Genomic DNA, 23103 nt, shown 5'->3' with positions numbered 1-23103 from the left:
AGAAAATATGTATATGTTCTTAAAATGTTCATCAAATTACAATTTCATATTACAAAATAAAATTTGTTAAATGTTTTATTATTTACTGATTATTATTTCATTCATGGTGCCTATATTTATTTTGACTAAATAGTAGCTCATATAGTATATTAATTAACTGTCTGTGCTCATGTTTTCTTAAATATCTGACTGCAAGGACATAATTATCTTTAAGATATAGAATAGATTGCAAGAAAACATACAGCATGTTTAGTAACTCAAGCCCTGTTTTGGCCCCAGTATAAGTCAAATGTAAACATGTTTACTCAAATTCAAAATAATTAGCTTCCAAAAAAAAAAAAAAAAAATGTTTAGGGAATTTATGTACTGCACTGTAGACAAACACACATACCAACATCTACAGCCGAAGTCTGTTATCAGTCTTGATCTGAATGTTTACTGAAGGGAAGGGTTTGTACTTGTTCAGCTAAGTCAAGGATGACAAGAAGACTTTTCCATGTACACCAGGACAACATATATCGAACTGCCTCTTATCTAAGTGCTTGGATTTTACTACAAGTCAGCTGAAGAAATTTAGGAATTTTCCGATCATCAAGACAGGTACAGTACACACCCTCCATAAAATCAGAATCTAATTTTATGAACTCACCCATCTATACAACCTCATACGATAGTATATAATTTACTTGCTAAAAATAGTCAAAATGTTATATTACAACATTGGCTTACTTAATGTTCATATTACTTTTTTTTTTCTACATAAACCAGTGATCAGTTGTTCATTATTGAGTGAATACAACTTGGGAGTGAATATTTATTATGGAGTGAACGAGTAATTTTATTGGATTGACATTTTCTTGAGAATGTGGCATTTTAGGCTTACAGAAAGGCTTAGACAGAAGAAACAAACATCTGATTTATTTTTCTTTTAGAATGGAAGTAAAGGTGTATGTCGAAGGAGTCCAGCGCATAGTTTGTGGAGTCACTGACAAAACAACATGTCAGGAGGTGGTCATCGCTTTAGCACAGGCACTTGGTAAGTAAATGTCTGGGCCAACATCTTGGAGCTAATTATTTCATGAAACAACTGTCAAAAACATGAACATGAAGAAACTATACTATTAGTCTGCAAGCATTTGCTGGAAATACTGAACATTCATAAGGTCAATGCTCTTAAAGGCCTAAAAGCACAGTTCACCCCAAAATAAAAATTCTGCCATGATATACTCAACCTCATGTTGTCCCAAACCTGTACAACTTTATTTATTCTGTGGAACATATCAGAAGATATTTTGAAAAATGTGACCCTGGACCACAAAACCAGTCATAAGGGTCCATTTTTCAAAATTGAGATTTATACATCATCTGAAAGCTGAATAAATAAGTTTGTTAGGATAGGACAATATTTGGCTGAGATACAACTATTTGAATATCTGGAATCTGAGCAAAAAAAATCAAAATACTGAGAAAATTGCCTTTAAAGTTGTTCAAATTAAGTTCTTATGCATATTACTAATCAAAAATTAAGTTTTAATATATTTACGTTAGGACATTTACAAAATATCTTCATGGAACATGATCTTTACTTAATATCCTGATGATTTTTGGCATAAAAGAAAAATAGATAATTTTGACCCATACAGTGTATTTTTGGCTATTGCTACAAACATACCCCAGCAACTTAAGACTGGTTTTGTGGTCTAGGGTCACAAATGTCTGTTTTTTGTCCAAACCATGGAAGTCAAAGTTGTTTTGGACCACACTGACTTCCATTATATGGACAAAAACAGTTCATATCAAAATATCTTTGTGTTAGGACAATTTTGGAACAAAAGAAGGATGAGTAAAACTGTGTTATAGTTAATGTTTTGATTAAAAAAAAGTAATAATAATAATAATAATAATGTTCTGACTCTCCAAACAGCCAAATCCCTGACAATACTAAAGAAATAGCTTATTATAGCTTGTACTATTCTGGACAATGTTTGAAATTTTGTATTGCTAGCCCTTCTTGTGTTATATTGCCTCGTTAAGATGAATTGCTGAAGTCGCTTTGGATAAAAGCATCTGTGTTTGTCCCAAAAATATCACTTTTAATATTGTTCTCCCTTAGGTCGCACTGGTCGATACACTCTGAGAGAAAAATTCAAAGAATATGAACGTAATGTGACTCCAGATGAGCGTCTCTTGGAGTCCTTGGAGAAATATGGTGAGCAAGCTAAGGAGGTGCAGCTCACTTTGAAGCATATCGGTCCATCCCTCGGGGAAGAAACAAACCAGCCCAAAGCCCAAATGAGGCGAACGGAGGGGATAGGGAGAGCACGGAGAGCCAGCGGGGCAATCGCCCTACACCGCCAGAGCCTCCCACCGCTGTCACGCCTCTGCCTCCACTCCGAGCCACCGCCCGAGGAACCAAAGAGACCCAAGCGGAAGTCGCTAACGCTAATGGAGGAAGCATGGGGTTGGCTGGAAAACTTGGGCAGAGGCGGGAAGCAGCAATCAGGACAAGATAAGGGGAAAGACAAGGAGGGCAATAAAGGAAATGGGCACTCAGATAACACAGCCAAAAGTTCCCTGGACTCTGGGACGCCGCAGGCAAGAGACAAAAAAGACAAAAATAGAGTCACACCACATCAGCCTTTGATCAGTTGCCTTGGGAACCGTGGGAGATGCACTGATGAGAGTGCTGTATGTGAGAGACGAGAGGAAGAGGAACAGAAAGGCTCAGAGGAGGACCTGAAAACCCACAATCCAGTGGTCCATCAAGTGACCAAGAGTGAGGAGATTGTAGAGTTAAGAAGACTAGCTGTCCAACAGCAGGCAAGTCTGCAAGAACTAAAGCACAAAATTGAGTCAACAGACCAAATGATCCTTGAGCTTGAGCAGCAGCAAGCTGCCAGGGAGTTTTCCGAGTCACTGCCGGAAGAAGAGGAGCAGCTCAAGTTCTGGCTCAATGAGCTCAAGGCGGAGGAAGTCTTTGAGAGAGACCTTCAGAGGCAATTCCTTCAGATAAAAGAAGAAGCTACTGAGTGCAAGGCTAAGCTGGAAGAGTACAAACAGAAACTGCAAGTGATGGACTTGAGAAACTCCCAGCAGCAAACAGGTCATGAAGACGTCACAGGAGAGAATATCCAAGCAGATGAGACAAAACCTGCCCAAACAAGTGTCAAAAAAATGCAGATCTCAGCAGACGGATCATGTGGAGATGGTGGATCAAAAAGGGTGGTGACAACGCTCGAGTCCAAACTCCCATATGTGCTTGTTTCAGCAAACCAGATATCAAATCCTCCTCTAAGTGGACCAGAAGACCTGAGGGAATGGTGGATGCGATGGTCTCAGAGCCAGAATTCAACATCAGTGACAAAACATAAGATGGTTCACCGCTCTGAAATCACCATACAGTTGGGAAGCACCAGAGTTTAAACACTATGAAACTTCTAAACCCCCTTTCTTCTAGGTTTCATGGATACCTCATTTAAAATTGTGCAAAGGCATCAAAATTATGTTTAAAGGTTCTGTACAGTGCTTTGCTCATAAAAAATTAAACATAATACACCTTTGATTCTCATAAAATGTTTATTTCAATTGTTTCATTCAAGACCATTAACAAAAGCATATAGTAGAACCTTAGGGTTCAACACAAACCCAGGGTGCTCCAGAGAATATTCATGAGAGTAATTGCTCCATTTGTCATAAGAAGCACTGCAAATAGCCTCTATCCACGTAATCAAATTTCTTTGCACGTTTTTAAATTTTACTCATTACACTTCCCCCATTTCTCATGTCCTGCATACATTTGCTCGTTTTATTCAGGTTTTCAAAAGGTCCACCCAAGTAAAAGCACACATTACATAGAGTATATTTCAACCCACAAGTATGGGGGGGGGGAAGAGAGAGATGCACACCAGTATTCTCTACTTGGGGGGACAAAACAAAAGAGAGCCACCCTACAATTGCTCTTATACTTTGGTGGCTGTTTGAGGATAGAGACACCAATTTTTTTTCTTTGAATTTTTTTGTTTTGTTTGTTTTGAGGCACCTTTTTCTTTATTAATTTATTCATTAGCAGACATTAAGTAGAACTCAAAGGAAAAAAGAAAAGTACATGTGCAAAGAAAAAGAGCTATATAAAAAGGACCGCAGGCTACAAGATGCCACTAGGAATTCTGCACTTGCCCATAAACAGATTGAGTTTATGAAATCAAAACAGGAATTAAAATAAAGGCTCTTGAAAAAGAACAAGCCCATTTAATTTGAAAATCAAAAATAGTAAATTTACACATCAAAAACCATACACAAGCGGGTTCTGAGCACAGAGAAAATTTATTAAGTTCTTAGATCCATGTTAAAACCTATGGAATTGGTATGGAAAACGTGAGTGAAAAGAACTTTAAAGTCATTTTATTTCTCAGCAGAAAGAGCCCAGCAATTTCTCGGCTTCACCTGGGTGAGAAACTCAACATGGGAAGAATTCAAGTGATACAGGAAGAATAAAGTATATATAACGGAGGTCAAAATACAGACAGGCAAAGCTACTCTAAAACAATAACTCGCTCACACAGCAGCAGGTGCAGAATTCCTGGCATTTCAATTTCAGCAGAAACAAAAAACGGGTCAAAAAGTGCCCACATCTCAATCTAAAGATGTGAGAACTACAAACCCCTTATTTCCCCTCAGATCCTCTGCATAACCTTACAAGTTTACATGTGATGCATACCACACACACACGCGCGCTCATACAACACGAGGGGTTTTGCTCAAATTACAACCACACAAAAACGTCACACATACAATGAAGACAATGAGATGACGATTTTTTTTTTGCAAGGGATCCTGTGACAAAGGAAGGGAATTGTGTGTGCTAATTTTCAAGTCTTGATGTGTTTGTTACTCTGTGAATTGTGTTTATGGGTGAGAGAGAAAATGAGAGCAAACTAAACAGACACACAAATCCCTTCTTCTACCCTCTGTCTGATTGCTTTTCTTCAAGGTGTTTCTTCCATAGTGAGGAGGAGTAAGAGGGGTGAACAGTACTCAGTCAGTAACACCAGGTTGGCGGGATTTCCTCTCTACATTGAAGCCCTGAAGGAACAAAACGGGTCAATATCAAGATGTCACAATTGTTTTAGGCAAGTTTCATATCTGAACTTATCCTGGACTGCAGTATTAGAAGCAAGAATGTGTTTACTTAAATGTTTTCCAAAAACCCACAAAAAGTTAGTTTTTGATTTAGACTCAACAATTAAGTAGTAGTAAACAGAAAAGCAGTTTATTTGTACCTTTGAATTGTCTGGGCCACGAGGCTGTCTGATAATAACAAGACGGGGGGCGTTGGTGTCATCAAGAGTGATGCTCTTCAAGCGATTGACCAGTCTGTCAGGTCGAGGTGTTGCTACTGGTTTTGGACCCTCACTGTGTAATTAAACAAAACAAAACAAATCTGATTAGATTAATTAAAAAGCCAATATAAATTTAAATATTTATCAGCTCATTAAAATTTCACACGTGACTCAGATTCAAACCCAACAGTCTTACCTGACTCTACGAACATTGCAGGCACTGCATTTGCCCGTGCGTTGGTTCAGGATAACCGAAAACTCCACTTCATCACCAGCCTGGAGCTCCAGACCATCCTGTACCTCCTTGACATGGAAAAACAGCTTCTTGCTCTCTCCAACTTCGTATGTGATGAAACCAAACTGGGGATGGGGGAGGAGAGACTACTTTTAGCCAGTGTCTCAAGTTAAAAACTTCTCACTTTCTTGCATCAGTAAGTTTACCTGATCTTTGACGCACTCCACCAGGGCTCTACGCTGAGGCACAATATTGCAGGCCATCTTTTGTCCTGTCTGGGCCACTGTACACAACTGAAACTTCACCATCTCGCCCTTTTGCAGACAGTCACCTTTATTGGCCATACCAACGATGCCGAATGGATAACTTTGACCCTTGCTGGCTGCTATTGAAATGTTTGAGCAGATAACAGTAGTTAATTAAAAATGAGGGGAGTTCATTTTGTAATCTAACATGATTACAAAATGCTCTAGATGGATTTTAAAAGGACCACACGCACAATAACAGCTTGTATCACTCACCTTCCTCTGTGATCTCAATAAGGCCTTGATAATCAGTCTGAGAAGGGTCCACACTGCGCAAGGGCCGAACCACTTTCCCCAGGAACACTGTATTACTCACATCCTCTCCTACACCATTCACTGACAGACACACAGAGTTGTGTTATTTGCGTGAAACAAATTAATTTATTATTGCGAAACCAATAAAAAGTCTCTGCAACATACCAGCTGCAACTTTGGTGACCTTCTCAGCACTGATTTTGTTTCCTTTGCCCTTGGATAGAGTGTACTCCACTGTATCTCCCAGGTCCATGTTATCCACATCCCCACATACCTCACTGCACACAATTCAGATTAAGCAACGACAATCAAACAATTAGAAAAAACCATCAAGGAGAAACATTAATTACCTGTAGTGGAAGAAAATCTCCTGATCATGATTGGCTGTTTCTATGAAGCCAAAGTTATCCTTCAGTGTTGCTATGTATCCCAGAAGCCTCTTGGTGCCAACAGCACGATTAAGGATCTTGAGGGACACAGCGCTTTGCTGTCCGGTGCGTTTCACCTCACTGATTGAGAACTCCACCTAGTGGAGACATGAGGGTTTACTTTACAACAAACCATCCAGGTGAAAAACTACTTTATTAGTCAAAGGAGAAATTCAGCAAGCACAAATAACACTGAGCCACAGTGCCAGTCTAATGTACCTTGTCTCCAACCTGTGGGTAAGCACCTCCCTCCAGGTCTTTAATATAGTAGGTAAGAGTGTTCTTCACTCCACTGTCTTCATACACAATCAAGCCTTCCTCTGCATCCTGGTGACGACACAAATACACACATTCACATAAGGACCAACAACACTTAACAACATATCCAGAACCGAGATGGAACTCCGACTCATAAGGGCTTTTCACACTTGAACTTGTTAACCCTGGGTCATCCTAAACCCCGGATAAACGGAATCCTGGGTTATATGTAATCACGGTTCACACTGCTCATACTATACCTGGGGTTAACTTAATCCTGGGTATCCATTAACAGACGTTTCACACAGTACATTCCAAAACCCCCGGGTTAACGTTCTTATTTGCATATTTGAGTTGTCACAGTCACTGATTGGACGAACAGCAGGCAACCCGTTTACACAGCTTTTCCCGCATCTTGCCAGTAAAAAAAAATAAGTTGTCGCTGCGTTGGTCTTTGTGCGTCTCATGAGGCTTAAAACGGCTAAAAGGCAAGAAAAAGAGACAAACCTCATCACTCCAGTTCACACGCTTTCAGTCTTTCGACATTTCTTACTTTTCTCTCGCCGGCAGCTGTTTACACAACACGCGTTTCCTGTTACTGACATGACATGTGCCTCGCTGCTCAATTTCTGATTGGCTGTCTGTTGCCAAACGTCCAGCAGCAACAAGCAAACACTGCTTCGTTTCACACTGAACAAACTTAACACCGCAAATGTGGTGCTAACCCAGCAGGGTTTCATAACACCGGGTAAAAAGCGGCGCTAACACCGCTTTTAAGAATCGTTTCTTTACCCGGGGGTTAAAAGCATTGTTTAGAACGATGATAACCCGGGGTTAAGCGCACTGTGAAAAGCCCTATATAGACTCATGAAATGAACACTCAGGCTGTATGTCAAACTTTTGATAAAGAAAATACTACTGAGTGCACCTTCAAGATTGATTAAAGGGGTCATCGGATGCCCTTTTTGCACAAGTTGAGATGATTCTTTAGGGTCTTAATTAAGTCTATAACATACTTTGGTTAAACTTTTTCCGTAGTGTAAAAAATACCTTTTTAAACCTGTCAAAATCAGCTATGTTTTTAGGAAGCTATTATAGTCCGTGTTGCTTTAAATGCTAATGAACTCTGCTGACCCCGCCCCTCTCTTCCATGGAGTGATGAGCAGACTGTAAACTTCAGCTGCGATACTGGCTAACTAGCACATTATTAGGAAAGGCGATCTGCAAAGATTCATAAAAAAACCCTTATACTCACTTCTGTAGGTGAGGATGGATCACGAATGATTCGCACGAATATTGGGTATCGGCGCATTCACTTCAAAGTGAAAGTAACATTAATCCTCTGCGTCTTCAGCGGCTCAGATGTTGGGAGTAAATGACGACTGCTAGATTCATTACTACATCCAACAACAAAGCACTTAAATCACTTAATCGGAGACATCTCGTCTTCCCTGCACCCGAGTCGACACAGTGGCAGTCAGACCGGGTCTAAGGTAAAATGGTCTTGTCAATCAACTATCGTGGGAGCGGTCTGTACAGAACTACGTAATTCTGACAGGAACCTCAGAACAGCCTGATTTGAGAAAGGGGATTTAAAAAAAAAAAAAAAAAAAACAAACACACTGGGTGGATTTTTATCATTATAGGATGAATGTGTACACACACTTCCAACACATTTATGTTCAAACAACTTAAAGTGAATTTTGCATCCGATGACCCCTTTAAGTACAGAAATTAGCCCTAGTTGTGAACTAAATTATTATTTTTTTGATTAGTGTCAGTGCTGAAAGCCAGTTTCAACATCAGACTGCAGATACTTGAGGACCATGTAAACAAGATTGTGTCTCTGGATATCAGCAGCCATAATTTAAAACTCCTAGCTTTGCCTTAAAGAATAAACATCCAAAAAGATGCAAAGCATGGGGGAAATGTGTATTTCACAAAATGAGTAAATAAAGAAACTCAAAACATCTAACGCTTCACAATATTTAGCCATCATGCACACACTAACACAAGGGGTAAAACTGCTCTCATACAGTTTGTCACCCACTGTTTGGTACACATTTGTGCCATGGTTAAAATGTGTATGAACGATGTTGTTTCCATTTTAAAAATTAATTGCGTGAGTGACACAGAAACCGAACCGTTATACCCCTCATACAAGAATGCACACACTGAGTGGTACAGCTTGGCTGAGTTGGTATGGTTATGAGGTTAACATGTCTGTATGATTTAATACTATTAAATCAATCTCAGCTCATGCCCACAGACCTCATAACCAAACAAACAGTCATGGACATACGGATCAAACTGACCTTTTCAACTTTACCCTTAAAAAAGAGAAATACGGAGGATTAGACATCCGTGACTTAATTTACCCAGTCATAAAATGTTTGAATTGGAGGTGAATCAAATTAAAGATAAAACTTTTACTACTCAGTTACAGTAAGTAAAATCTCATCCTGGGTACTTGAACAATTTGCCCCCAATACGTTTAAGATCATGTTGTCAGAAGTTCTAGCAGTCTACACTGTGGAGGAAAGGCAGCATGCAGAAAACAGCAGCCTACCTTGTCTTTTTTCTAATGAAGACGAGCATGGTTCAAATAAAACAAATAAAAAAAAATAAAAATAAAAAAAGGAACAAAAAGACAATAGAAGGTCAGACAAAAGATAGTAGTATTTTACTACTGCATTTTGTGCTTGCGTCAATTAAGAGGGAGACAAGCAGATACAGGATATAAAAGTTTGGAAAGCAGAATTAAAAACAAAAATACTAAACTCCATTTTCAAAGTCCCTCTTTATAATTATGACTGATGGTTCTACACCAAATCTCCACAGATGTGCACTTCAAGGACTCTTAAGAAGAAACCTTAAAATCAATGCATATACACTACCTTTCAAAAGTTTGGGGTCATTACAATTTTCTTTATTCAGCAAGGACACACTAATTTGATCAAATGACAGTAAAAACAATGTTACGAAATATTTATATAAATGCTGTTCTATTGAGCTTTCTATTCAAAGAATCCTGAAAAAAGTATCACCATTTCCACAAATATATTAAGTAGTACAATTAATGTCAGCATTAATTAGAAATGTTTCATAAGCATCAAATCAGTATATTAGAATCATTTCTGAAGAATCGTTGACTCTGAAGTCTATAGTAATGGCTGCTGAAAATTTAGTTTTGCCATCACAGAAATAAAATTACTTTAACAAAATAAGTTATTTTAAATTGTAACAATTTCACAATATTACAATTTTACTGTGTTTTGGATCAAATAAATGCAGCCTTGGTGAGCATAAACTTCAAAACCACCTTGCCAACCCCAAACATTTGAACAGCAGTGTAGATACAGGAAGTCAAGAGTTAGTCTACCTTCTCTTTGCCCTTGCTGGGGCTGGAGTTCTTGTTGGTAGTAACAGGCACAGCTTCTTTCTCCACCACCCCCACAAAACGCAGCTCAGATTGAGTGTGGAACGACACTGTGCCCTTGGGCAGCTTTTTGATCCGCACGGCATGGTTCCTTTGGGCTGACAGCATGTCCTGAGAGAGGAAAGAGGGGATGTTTTAAAGCTAGTCAACGTACCACAATTACAATTTATATTTGTTTCTGCTTTGAGTACAGTTAAAGCAGTGGACCAATCTGGGTTTTTCAACAGCTGATTCTTATATCCAGCGAACAAGATGGCCGACTGACGATGAACGGTCTAATATAGTCCATCACAAAAAACAAAAACAGGAACATAAAAGTGGTTCAGGTGTTGTGATATCTCGGAACTCACAGGGACAACAGTGAATTCCACTTCATCAGAAATGTGCAGTTGGCTATCTTCTAAAACCTCGCTGAAATGGAAGAACATTCGGGCATCACGGTCCACACATTTGATGAATCCAAAACCATCACGCATGGCAGCTATCACACCCTGCACAAAAAGACAAGGAGAGAGACAAAGCCAACATTAGCACAAAGTAAAACAACCTTGCAAGTAACCACAGGGACAAAGTTCTACAGTCGCACCATTTCACGGGTCTCCTTTGTGAAATGGAAGGTGTCAGGGAGTATGTCGATATTTGTCGCTCTCTCCAGTTTGTCCCGACGGTCAGTGGATATATTGAACTGGACATGGTCGCCCTCCAGCAGCGTCACTTTGGACTTGGTGTCCTTCTCCCCAAATAGCAGCTCTTTGTCAGTGAAATTAATTCTGGCACTGATTCGCCCAGGCAGCGGGTCGTTCTGAGAGAGACAGATGGAGTCTTATTCGATTTAACATGCAAGCAGAATCTATATGGTAATGTTATTGAGGGAGTCTGGGAAGACTATTGGCAAGAGCTGATTCACAAACCTGATTCTTGGTGGGGACCTTGGGAATAACCTTGGTGACAGTGCCTTCGAAAGTCTCAATACTGATGTCCTCAAATATAACAGTGCCCTGAGGCAACAGTCTCACATCTGTGGCCACTTCCTTGCCCTATGAGACACACAGAAACAACCTCAAAGCTGTTTGAAATGGCAATACATCTCACAACTAGTTATTTCACTCAGTGTTTGAATGCAAAATCTTCTGCATCTTACAAGTATTATTTACTAATCAAAGACCAAAAGAACATCAGTAAAAATTAAAACATTGCTCACGTTTCTTTCTTTAATGGTGAATTCCACATCATCTCCAGCTTGCAGAGCCTCCAGATCTCCTTTAAACTCACTGTAGTGGAAGAAGATCTCCTTCACAACATCCCCTCGTTCAATGAATCCAAAGGCCTCCTGCAAGACAATTAAATTTGAAACGAGCAAAACTTCAACAAAAAGTATATTATTTAACAAAAAGTATAAATGTAATTTTGAATTTTAGGATTGTACAGTCGAGATTGGCAGATACAGTTCTGAATTACAAGTTATTGCAATGTTCAAATTCAAAGATTTGAAAATAAACCATTTAGCATTGTTATGTCGTTGAACCTACACAACTTCCTTTGACTATTCTAGCAGAATGTTAAGATAAGAGAAGTCTTTTGCCATTCTCCTTCCCACCAGAGGGCAGGAGATCACCATTCCTCAGTATAGTCTACAAAAAAAAGCAGCTACTACAAACTCATCTTTGAATAAGACCCTTACCTTGGTAGCACAAACAACTCCCTGACATCTTGACTGTTTCTTCTTTACCAATACAATGTTGTGAGCACTAACAGCACCAGTACTGAAACAAAAAAAAAACCATTTCAACATCCAAAAACTGTTCCTCATTTGAAATGATACCCATTTCAATCAGACATTAAATCCACTTACTGCTTGTTGGTCTCCATGTAAAAACTGACTTTATCTCCAGTATCTAAAGTAACGTTTCCTTCAACATCCTCAGGGGTGTAGGTCAAATAAAACACTTCCTGTGAGAAGATTCAAACCACAAACACATTCAGAAACAGCAACTGGCCCCAGTGTGCGCCATATAAAGACTAGTTTATGAATCACAGAACTGTTATTCACTCAGCTTTTCTTTTTGCTTGCTAAGTTGTATCTGTGCCAAAATGGTCTCAAAAGGGGGGGAAACAAGACAAGCAAAACTCTGCAAATGAGAATAAATGACACTCACTCCATTCCTCTCATAACACACACTGCCTGTGGGCACTTGGCCAGGTGCGGACTTCCCGTCCAAGTGAGAAGGGATAGCTGACACTACCTGGAAAAAGGGGACGTGCAAACAGACAAGACGGGTTAGAGGCTGCATTGGTGAGAGACAGGATCAACTAACCATTTTTAAATGCTAAAGAGGAAGTCCCTGAACACAGATGTGCAACATGTTCTGAACTAAAAGACAGACTAAATAAAACCATTAAAAGAAACATTCATATTTAACTTGTACATCTGAGTTCAAGGAACCAGTCAAAAAATTTATATTTAAGTACATGAATGACAGACTTCATATTGAGGACAAATCAAGATTTGTTTCTCTCATAACTGTATATTAAATGAAGATGAAAAGTTCTCCCAACAAGACCACAAATCACAAAGACAAATCAAGCTCATTGTGAACCCACAAAAGCAAAGAATTAGCATCAGGTCAGTTAATAAGATTGCTATGTAACTCTTAATAACAGAAACCAGTAATTTATGCATTTTCCAGGTCAATATGGATTAAAAATGAGCTCGAAACTCCAACAATGATGGACATTAATGGGACAAGGACAATAAAACACGAAAGTAAAATGTGTTCCTTAACTGGATGAATAAAACCATGCAGCACAGTTAAAGGAGAGGCGTGCAAGTCAGGCCCCACCTGCCCAGAAATTCGCTCTTCTGGCAACATTTCTGCCTTGATTTTTACCAGCTTCACCGCAATTGGTTTGCCAGTGCGTCTATCAGACGACACCTCAAACTCCACATCGTCTGAAAAATGGCAGAATAGACAAAACATGGAAGTCAGTTCCTGCATTAGGATACATGTTAAAAGCAATGCACTAAATATTTACTGCATATATTTTTGGCATCAAGGTTCCTATTAGGTCTTGTCATTATTGAATATTGACAAGACATTTGTTATGTTTTTACTGGCGATTTGTATACTGCAATTAATTCGATCAATTGTTGTATTTCAGCCATAAGCTTCCCTAAAGAAGCACCAACTCACAAGTATGAGATGGTTAAAATGGAGATAAGAGTCTCAACTTTCAGTAGCAAAAAATGGCATTAGATTGGGTAAGTTTAATTTCCTTGAAACAATTAAAACAATGTTTTAGCCATTTGAAATTGCGCAATTCAAAATTCTGGTTCAATGACTTGTCTGGATCAGAAACATTTAATGATTTGTTGGTACCAAAGCTTGACCAAAAAGGTACTTTTTTTAGTTACACTGTTCAGCCTTAGTTCCTGTTATTTCCCCCACCCCATCTGGCTCATACCTCCAATCTTTAGCTCTTGCAGGTTGCCGCTGTACTGAGAGCAGTGGAAGAAGAGGCGGGCTTGTCTCTCAGAGCACTGAATGAAGCCATATGATGCTAGCAGCTTTTCAACCACTCCTGTCTCACGAATTCCCATGCCCGTTCCATTGGCAAAGCCACCATGGCCATTATTATGCAGCAGACTGGGGTCAAAACTCATCTATGGGACAATAAGACATAGGATGAGTTAAAAATGAACTTGCTCAGTTTTCAACCTTCAGCATTCTCCACACATCCGACTGCTCCACAACAGATCAGAACACAAGTGTGGGAAATGGTAAAATGGGATGAAATAGGATTTAAAATGCTGCAAGTATTTGCATTTATGGAGAAAAAAAAAAAATAAAGAGGGGAAACATTGTCCCAGTAATTTGTTGTGGCATGTAGGTTTAAGTTTCTCTTCTCCGTTTGGTCTGCTTGAACTGGCTCCCTGATCAAGTACATCAAAGTGACCAGGATAAATCTGCTGTATCTGCACAATACCAAAGAACACACGAATGCAAGTATCATCTGTTATATATTAAACCTAGAAATTAAAATTAAAGTTCATGCATTTAATCCACTCCACACTGACTTAATTATATATTAGAGTAGACACACAAACAAACACCACACTCAAAGTTAGGACTAGGTCTTTTTGTAGAACTTCACCCACAAATCAAGTGAACTGTATGTGAACGGTTGGCAGGCATGTTGTCAAAAGTTAGACAATCAAAAATGGATTTTACGGACAAAAAACCCCTGCAAAGCCAAAAGCTATACAACTTCTAAACTTAAAGCATGCAGTTACAGTGTCAGGTATTCTTTGCCAGTGATGACCAAATGATGATCAAGCCGGCACAGACTGTCCCATCATGCCCACTTACGGATCGCTGATATAAGGGGGTCCGCTTTAGCTTTTTGCCCCCTGATGCACGAGAGACATGGCATGAGACTGAAGCGGAGCGGGGGATTGGCTGGCTTGAGGAAGAAGGGGTGGGGGCAGCAACAGGGGTATCAGAGGCCTCCATCTTCAGGTGAAGGTAAGGGGTGGTAGGACACTGAAGGCAATAAAGGGGGTATTTAAAATAAATAAGAACACTACCTAAATGAAGGATCACCAAACAGGAAGAACCAAGAGATGGTATCAAAAACAACCCTTCTGAGAAGTTCAATTCTGTTAAAAAATAAATAAAAAACCTCGCTGCAAGAAAACGTCAAAGAGGCCACCACATTACTATGATGATCTAGAAAGGGTTTAATAAAATAAATAAGATAAATAATAATAAAAAATGCAGCTTGACCAAAATACACTCCTTATGCCTTTTGTTAAGGTTCTAGTAATTACTAGCAGGTAGCTGGCAATATGTAATTTGAAATGCGAAAAGAGCTTCCAGGAAGAAATCTAAACAATAGAAAGTATGAAAACCCTAAACCAATCAGATGTGTGCCTTTGGGTCAAATGTCCAGAACTGACATTAAACAAGTTAAAATGGCTGGCAGCTTATTTACAGGAACATTAAAAGCCGTAAAAGCAACAAACAAGGCTGGCTAAGTAAGCCTAAAAGTAGTGATATGGCAAATATGTTTGTGTTTTCTATGAATAAAAGCATCCAAAGAATGACAAAAGTAACTGACACATGGGAAAGTCAATATACTCAACCAACAAATGACCATATCCATTACAACGGCTGTACTATTTCTACAGTTCACCAATACCATCTCTACACTGTGGTACATTCCAGTGTAAATGAGTCACATCATTTAACTTTCACTGCTCCATTCAAGTTGAATCTTACATTTTAAGTGATGGGTTGAAATTATTTTGAAATGCATTTTGTGATGAAAGTTCTGTCTTTGTTTACTCATCCTAATTGTCATTCAAAACTATATAATCGACTTTCTTTTGAGGAACACACAAGACGACAATGTATGGGCAAAAAAAAAAACCCTTCAAATTATCTTTGTTCCACAAAAGTTTATTTTGGGTGAACTATTCCTTTAACTAATTCCCCACCCGTGCTAGGGTACATGCTGAAGGAAAATCAGAATGTGTTAGTTTGATGAAGCGACTGGGAATGACACTACTAGACTACACGGTAACAGCAAATGGTTAGATGACAGACTCTGACCAGCCTCGACCACTGGGCCATTACATTGAAACAGACACAGGCCTTTACACACCCATAAACGCTTTGATTCACTCAGCGTCATACAACAAAGCCCAATATCCATTTACTGCCAATCACACATGGTTCAACAGCAGCTGACTGAATAAACAAACCTACGCTCAGCTACTATAGTGGAAATATCATTGTTCTTGCCTCTCCACCTCTCGTTGCTGCTCGTCTCTACGGCAAGTGATCGAGGCCAGCCTCTAAGCCTGGTGATCAGGATGATGGAGTAAAGGAACAGCGCAGAGAGGGGCGACAGTGGGTGTTTAATGAACGAGTCGAGTTCGGGAGAGTGGGGGACAGTGGGGTGGAGAGCGGATGGCAGGGCACTTACAGATCGGCCGTAGGGTGACAGGCTGAGCCCGACGGGCGAAGTGCTGTTCAGGTCAGCGCTAACAAACGCTGCAGGTGGCGACGCCGGCAAGGTAAACTCGACAAAACCTTTCCAGGGACTACCCATAATTCTCCCATACACAGTGGCCAAATCTACTACACCTGGGATTGATCGGATTAAGCAGTGTTCTGAGTAAAGATTTTATTTTTAAGTCAGCCGTTGTGTTGCAGCTCCTCCCTTCCCTCTCCCCTCTCCTTTTGGTTACACACCCAACAAAACACCTCAGGATTTCTGCAAAGGTGAAGAAAGGAGGGATAGTGGTGAAAATAAACTGAGGGAGAGGCAACAAGAACAGCCAGTAAACAAAGTAGCACAGTAAGGTCAGTCGAGGGCTGTGGGTGTGTGTTGGTGTGAGGACCTGCGACATGCAAGTGTGCCTCATCTGCACACAAAGTTGGGTCAAGGACTACTAAATTCTTCTAAGCAGGCTTAAGTAATTATGACCCCTTTCTCTCAGGAAAACACATCTGGACTAATGCGAAGCATGCTAAAGAGCAACTACAATTCCCTGTCATGAGGTCACAAACCTGATCAATTTAAATTTTCCTTCTGCTACATCATATTAAAGATCTGTACTTGAGTAAACAATGAGTGAATTAAAGTGGTGCTAGATTTCAATGTTCACATTTTGAATACAACAAAAAAGAAAATGAGGAAAAACATTCATCAGAATTTAAAAATTTAAAGGCATAGTTCACACAAAATTCTGTCATTTACTCACCTGTCATTTCTAAATCCATAAGACTTTTAATATTTTTATTGTCCATCCATTGATGGAAAAAAAAAAAAAAGAATCTCATCGGTTTGAAATGACATGAGGGTGAATAAATAATTCTCATTTTTGGGTGAACCATCCCTTTAATTCTCATTTAGTTCTTAAATTTTAACTCTCACTTATATTGAGCATGATAATATGAATGATCTTCGCTCCAAAACCTACTGAGCTGACTACATACAGGGCTTGACATTAAGCATTCTCATGTGGTTGTCCTTAAAGTATAAAAGTTACTTGCCCGGAGAGATAAAACTTAATTTAAATTGAGTTATAAATATAATTATTTAAAACACATTTAGTTAGATTTTTCTTTTTAAATTAAATAATGAACAAAATAAAGTGTGATAATACTATTATATTTTAAAATAAAAAGTTAAATACAAATACAATTATTTTATAGTAAACTTAATAAAATGCTAATATTTACTTTATATATGAATTTTCATTGTCAATCTTATACTAATTGACTGAATAAAAATAAGTCATTTGGGCTGTTACCATACAAATGAAATCATTATCAAAAAATTCATCTTTGCAATGCAGAGGAAACACAGAAGCTGCATCTGAAGTGGAATAGATATATTTACCCACGGTTAATGCAGCCCTGAGGGACATGGAATGCTTTAACCTGCAGTTACAAATGAATAAATAATGTTTTGATTCATAAAACGTTGAATACTGATATTTGAAGTTATAAAATGTTTAAAAAAAAAAATTAAAATACCGTAAATATGAAATTAAAACACCAGTAGGTGGCATCAAGTCACTGTTAATAAGAGAGTCATTGCGATTGAACCGAATCATTTAAACGGTTGATTCATTCAGGAACGAAACACCGTCATGTTGCTCAGAGTGCTGTGGCTGTGTTTGGGGTTATTTTTGTTGGTGAAATAGAGCAAAAACAGGCACTATGGTGTCTAAAATGTAAGTCTCTTAATGTTAACTTCTTGTTTATTGAACTGTTATCACATTTGTAATCATGATGCTTTTTGAAGCAAAAAAAAAAAAAAAAGGCGCTCCATCTTCGTGTGATTGTTTAACTATATGAAATTACATAAATGTATACATTTTCTGCCCCATATCTTGAATTTTCTGATCATTCTTCATGCATTTTAATACTGAAACATGTAGTGAAAGAACGCACTCGCACTTGTGCTAGTCTAACCTACGTTACTAGACCTCTTTATGTAATTATGCGTGCACTCTTTGTTTGATTCTTGCAATATACTCGTTAAAACAACAATTACAAAATTGCAAACGATATATAGTCGCACACCCCTATAACAAAGGCTATATCACAAATAAAGGCAGTTATTATTGTTTTTGGTATTGACTTTTTCAAGTTACTTGTCCGATTTAGCAAGTAAATTTCTCTTTCACTTGCCCGTCCAAAACATTCACTTGTCCCGGACAAGCGTTAATGTCGAGCCCTGACATAGGCAGTATTCTAATGAATCACATGTACCGGAGACGGGAAAAAAATTAAAATCATCCAAGATGGTGGTCCAAGGAAGAGAAATGTCAATTAAAATACATGCTTGAACTTTTTCAGTTACATTTGATCTAATTCGGTTTTATACATTTTACATATTAGCACTGCTAGCTAACGCTAAACTCATTCTATTTCAGTTGGGATGCTAGCTTAGAAGGCAGCTCACTAGTTTGATACAGAGCAACACAATTTCATCCTTTTTAGCTTTAAATTAAAGGGTTACTCCACTCCAAAATTAAAATAGTCTCATTAATCACTTACCCCTATGTCATTCCAAACCCGTGAAAGCTTTGTTCGTCTTCAGAACACAATTTAAGATATTTTGGATGAAAACCAGGAGGCTTGTGACTGTCCCATTGACTGCCAAGTAAATAACACTGTCGAGGCCCAGAAAAGTATGAAAGACATAGTCAAAATAGTCCATCTGCCATCAGTGGTTCAATTTGAATGTTATGAAGCGACGAGAATACTTTTTGTATGCAAAGTAAACAAAAATAACGACTTTATTCAACAATTCGTCTCCTCTGCATCACCATAGCGCCATTTTGGAGAGTATCCACTGAATGCAAACTGCGTATGCTGTTCTGTGTCAGCCGCACCACACGGATACATTTTCTGTTTATTTACACTTTGATTTGAACTAAAACAGCATATCCGTGTGGTGCAGTTATTTTAGTTTTTTTTGCATACAAAAAGTATTCTCGTCGCTCCATAACATTCAGACTGAACCCCTGATGGCAGATGGACTATTTTGACGATGTCTTTCATACTTTTCTGGGCCTTGACAGTGTAATTTACTTGGCAGTCAATGGGACAGTCACAAGCCTCCCGGTTTTCATTCAAAATATCTTAAATTGCGTTCCAAAGACGAACTAAGCTTTTACAGGTTTGGAACGACATGGGGGTAAGTGATTAATGACAATTTTCATTTTGGGGTGGAATAACCCTTTAAGAGACTGGACATATTATAAATGAATAACAAGACAGGCAAATCAGGATTATTCATTAAATTAAGGGGGGAAAAATGTGGGGACAGTGTCTGGCCTGGCTTACCTTGTTCTGTTGTCTTGGAAGGCTGTAATGATTTGGACCAATTAAATCACTTAATCGATGCTTCAGACTTGGCTCACACAAGCGCACACACGCACACACTCTTGTAAGGTTTGCCCCTCTGGCACACGCTCCGATTACAAAAAGTTGCAAAAATAAAGGAAAAAAGCGAAACAAAAAATAAAAAAAGTTTTCAAATAAAAAGGCAAGTGCAGGTGTACAAACACTGCTTTTGAAAAATAACGAACAGAAATACAAGAGAAAGAATGTGAGAACAGAGGGGGAAAATGATCAGGGAGGGATTCGGTCTGCAATTGACAAAGAAAAAGGTCAAAACTGAAAAGACTAGCAGACAGCAGCCCTCTCCGCACCCCAGAGGAGGACGAGGTGCGGGGAGGATGAGGAGGGCTTGGTGCAGCGTTGGGACGTGTGCTTTTTCAAAGCTGTTGAGTAGGCACAAACTTCTTGTCTCAGATCAGGTCTCGCCTTCGCCGTTAACGTTGATGGTTGGTTGCTACGCTCGTTGCGGCCTGGTTCTGTTTCTTAAATCTTTGGTTTGCTCATTTGGTTGTGTCGTGTTGCTTTAGTTTTTTTCTCTTTTGTAGCAGTGCAGTTCTTCGTCTTGGTCTTCGTCTTGTCTTCAGAGTTGTTGTACCGCTGGGTCGTTTTGGGGATTTTCGTTATGTTTTCTTTTTCCTTGACGTTTCTTCTGACCGATCGATGATCTGAACTTGAAGTAGGTTTCAGATGGTACACAAATCAATTCGGTTTCATTTCATACTGTTTGGGGGAAGGGAAAAAAAAGGATATTAGATCACACAGATAAGTTACACATAAAATGCTTTTACACCAAAAAAAAAAAAAAAAAAAAAAAGCAGCATATTAATCTAATTTAGGTCCAGTTTATTAAACTAACACCAACATCCCCCCAATTATATTGTTAATATGATATAACAATTAATCTCATTAGCCACATTCATTTATTGTGGGTTAAAACACCATGTTACTCTCCTGTTGATACACAGGCCTAAAAATAAAGTTTCCTCAGTAGCCTTGCATACAGAAGAGCAGCTGACTGAATACACACATGAGGATCAACAAGTCTCAGCGTGAACCAGCAGTTGGCTGAGTATTTATGGAATACATTCAATTCAAGCGGTCAACAACTGCGGATATCCAGCATGCCAAATCATTCAGTTCCCTCCGGTCTATTACACATGAGATGGGAGGATCAAAAAGCTTGATATATAGGCCAGTTCGTTACTTGCTCTGATGGACCAAGTACAGACATAAAAGGGATGGAGACAATCTCATACTAACCAGCCAATTTCATCTTGCAAGTTGCAAGATTTTTGTTCCACATTGTGCTGTACATCCAATTGTAATGGATTAAAAAAAATAGGATGGGGACTTGGTTGTTAACTGGATTTGGAGATTCGCATTGCACACAGAAGTGGAGGCAGATAAACTGCTCTCAATTAGATCTACCGGTATCATTTGCATTTAGAAGCCAGACAGGGGGAATTTTCAGTTCATGCTGACTTCAAAAAAAACAAAAAACAGGACAACTTGTCTATGACCTCCAATTCCGAAAACAAACAGTACCAGATAAACAAACCTTGAGAGCACATTGTGAGCCTTGCTTATTTACAACCTCATGGTTTCATTGAAAATTAAATGGATAATTCAATCAAGAAATGTGTTACATTTATGACAATAGTATGTTTCAAGGAAGGAAATACATATAGGTATAGAATTACCAACCGAATACCAAACAGATTTTTTTTTTTTTTTTTAAAGAATGAAGGTCTTCATACTAACCGTCAATGAAATCTTAATCTTTGGCTAAACTAACCTATTGAAAATGGGATAAAACTGGATAAAAAGATTTCTTAATGTAAATATATAACATGAACGGAAGAGGAAAACCTGTGGAAAAACAAGTGATTTGGCCCCGCCTACAGTGCACACGTTTATAGACCCAACTGAATTGACGTCGACACCCCCGAGCTCGTGCTGCGCTTGACAGTGGCTCAAATACACAAATCACAAGCCGCAAAGTATATTAAGACCGCTGTTCTTCGTTCACTAGTTACGTTTTGTTAAAAAGCGAGACTGTAGATTTCTACAGCATACTTAAATGACAAAATGAGGACATGAAACCAAGTGACGCAAACAGCGCTTGAGCAACAGCTGGGAGCGGATCCATCTGGAGCTCATCCAAAGACAAAAACACTAGCAATGCCTTTTCAGACAAGACAACTCCGACACATGCTACTCCTGAGCATACTAGAAAACGTACTGGAAGGATGAAGACAAACAAATGGTTAAAAGTAGAATCTAGGGCGTTTCAAATCCAAATGAGAGAAAGCGACCGTTTTGACCAACGTATTTTCATCAGTTGTTCAGTCTCAACTGGAAAATCGTGGAAATGGCTTTCTTAAGAAATAATTTAAAAAACAAATTGCTCTTACAAAAAGAAGTTTCTTTTGTGAGAGAAAATTTTGTAGCAGTGTTTAAAATGAAACACTTACATTCACTATAAAGTTACTTTTGATTTTTTTAAAAATTGATTTTAAATACTTTCCCAGGCGTGCAAAATTACCATAATTTCCAAATTTCATGATATTTCCAGGTTATTGTGACCATGGGAAGGCTGGTTTTAGCGAAGAACTAATTTGGAAAGCAAGTAAACTCTTTTCCTGTCCCGGGAAAACGGGGTTTGGTTGTTTAACTCAATTTACCGTGTCGATAAAACGGGATAGACAATGAGCCAGTCGGGCTTAAAATAAATCACTCAGCCCGACAACAAAGGCACACGGCGGCGGCTGTTGGGTCACGTTGGGCCGCCGCTGCCGCGCTGGAGCCTCGACTGGGCGCTTCATTTCGTAATAAGTGACCTTTACAAAATATCTCCCATGACTGATGTGTCAGATTAATAAATTAGTTTTTTTATAGTTTAAAACGACTCTTCGCCAGTAACAGTGCTTCAAGCGCTGGCTAACATGCTAAACCGCTAGAGCACACGCAGAGGAAACACTGCCCCCACCCTAAACCGTTTAACTGTTCAAAAACAAGCAGGAATATTCAGAGAGTGATATAAACGCAAACGTCGGATGCTTAAACGTTCATATAGCCGTGTAAGAGTTATGTGTCATCACAAAATTGAATAAATATAAAAGAAAAACTCACCCCAACAGCTTTCAGCACTGTCACCAGCGCCGCCATAAGCAGCACGGCACATTACGTAGTGAGGAGCTGTGCGAACTCTCGCGATATTATAACAGTACAGTGCGAACTGTGGGGGACGCGCCACTGGGTCAGAGGTCACAATCAAGTTACTCACTGCCTGCGTCCCAATGTGCATACTATCCATGGATAGTATGCACATTGGGACGCAGGGACTCTGTAAAGTACAGCTAACTTACCTTTATATTTCCACCGTGTTAAATGTTATTTTTAGATACTGTCAAAGCTTT

The 23103-nt window shown here is 38.9% G+C and overlaps 2 protein-coding genes across 5 annotated transcripts; one reads left to right on the top strand and one right to left on the bottom strand.

The window, feature by feature from the left end:
* Nucleotides 1-387: 387 nt before the first annotated feature.
* Nucleotides 388-3912, top strand: rassf11 (Ras association domain family member 11). The gene is made up of 3 exons (XM_058784329.1): nt 388-600; nt 933-1036; nt 2114-3912. Exons 2-3 carry the CDS (start codon nt 934-936, stop codon nt 3421-3423), a joined length of 1413 nt encoding a protein of 470 aa, XP_058640312.1. The 5' UTR covers nt 388-600; nt 933; the 3' UTR covers nt 3424-3912.
* Nucleotides 3558-22968, bottom strand: csde1 (cold shock domain containing E1, RNA-binding). Of its 4 annotated transcripts, none has more exons than XM_058784325.1 (21): nt 22817-22968; nt 19628-20404; nt 14627-14800; nt 13722-13920; nt 13043-13209; nt 12416-12502; nt 12112-12209; nt 11941-12022; nt 11461-11589; nt 11171-11296; nt 10846-11061; nt 10610-10750; nt 10203-10370; nt 6782-6889; nt 6485-6660; nt 6300-6412; nt 6096-6215; nt 5781-5959; nt 5536-5699; nt 5280-5412; nt 3558-5082 (listed from the first exon to the last, which is right to left on the bottom strand). In XM_058784325.1, exons 3-21 carry the CDS (start codon nt 14768-14770, stop codon nt 5035-5037), a joined length of 2598 nt encoding a protein of 865 aa, XP_058640308.1. In that variant the 5' UTR covers nt 14771-14800; nt 19628-20404; nt 22817-22968; the 3' UTR covers nt 3558-5034. The 4 variants fall into 4 exon arrangements, with proteins under 4 accessions (XP_058640308.1, XP_058640309.1, XP_058640310.1 ...); XM_058784326.1 differs by having other exon boundaries at nt 5781-5956; XM_058784327.1 differs by having other exon boundaries at nt 13100-13209.
* Between the last annotated feature and the right edge of the window lie 135 nt (nt 22969-23103).

This window comes from Onychostoma macrolepis, chromosome 08 (assembly GCF_012432095.1).
Source record: "Onychostoma macrolepis isolate SWU-2019 chromosome 08, ASM1243209v1, whole genome shotgun sequence".
In the NCBI taxonomy this organism is placed as follows: domain Eukaryota; kingdom Metazoa; phylum Chordata; class Actinopteri; order Cypriniformes; family Cyprinidae; genus Onychostoma; species Onychostoma macrolepis.
This window is presented reverse-complemented; position numbering and strand designations above follow the sequence as displayed.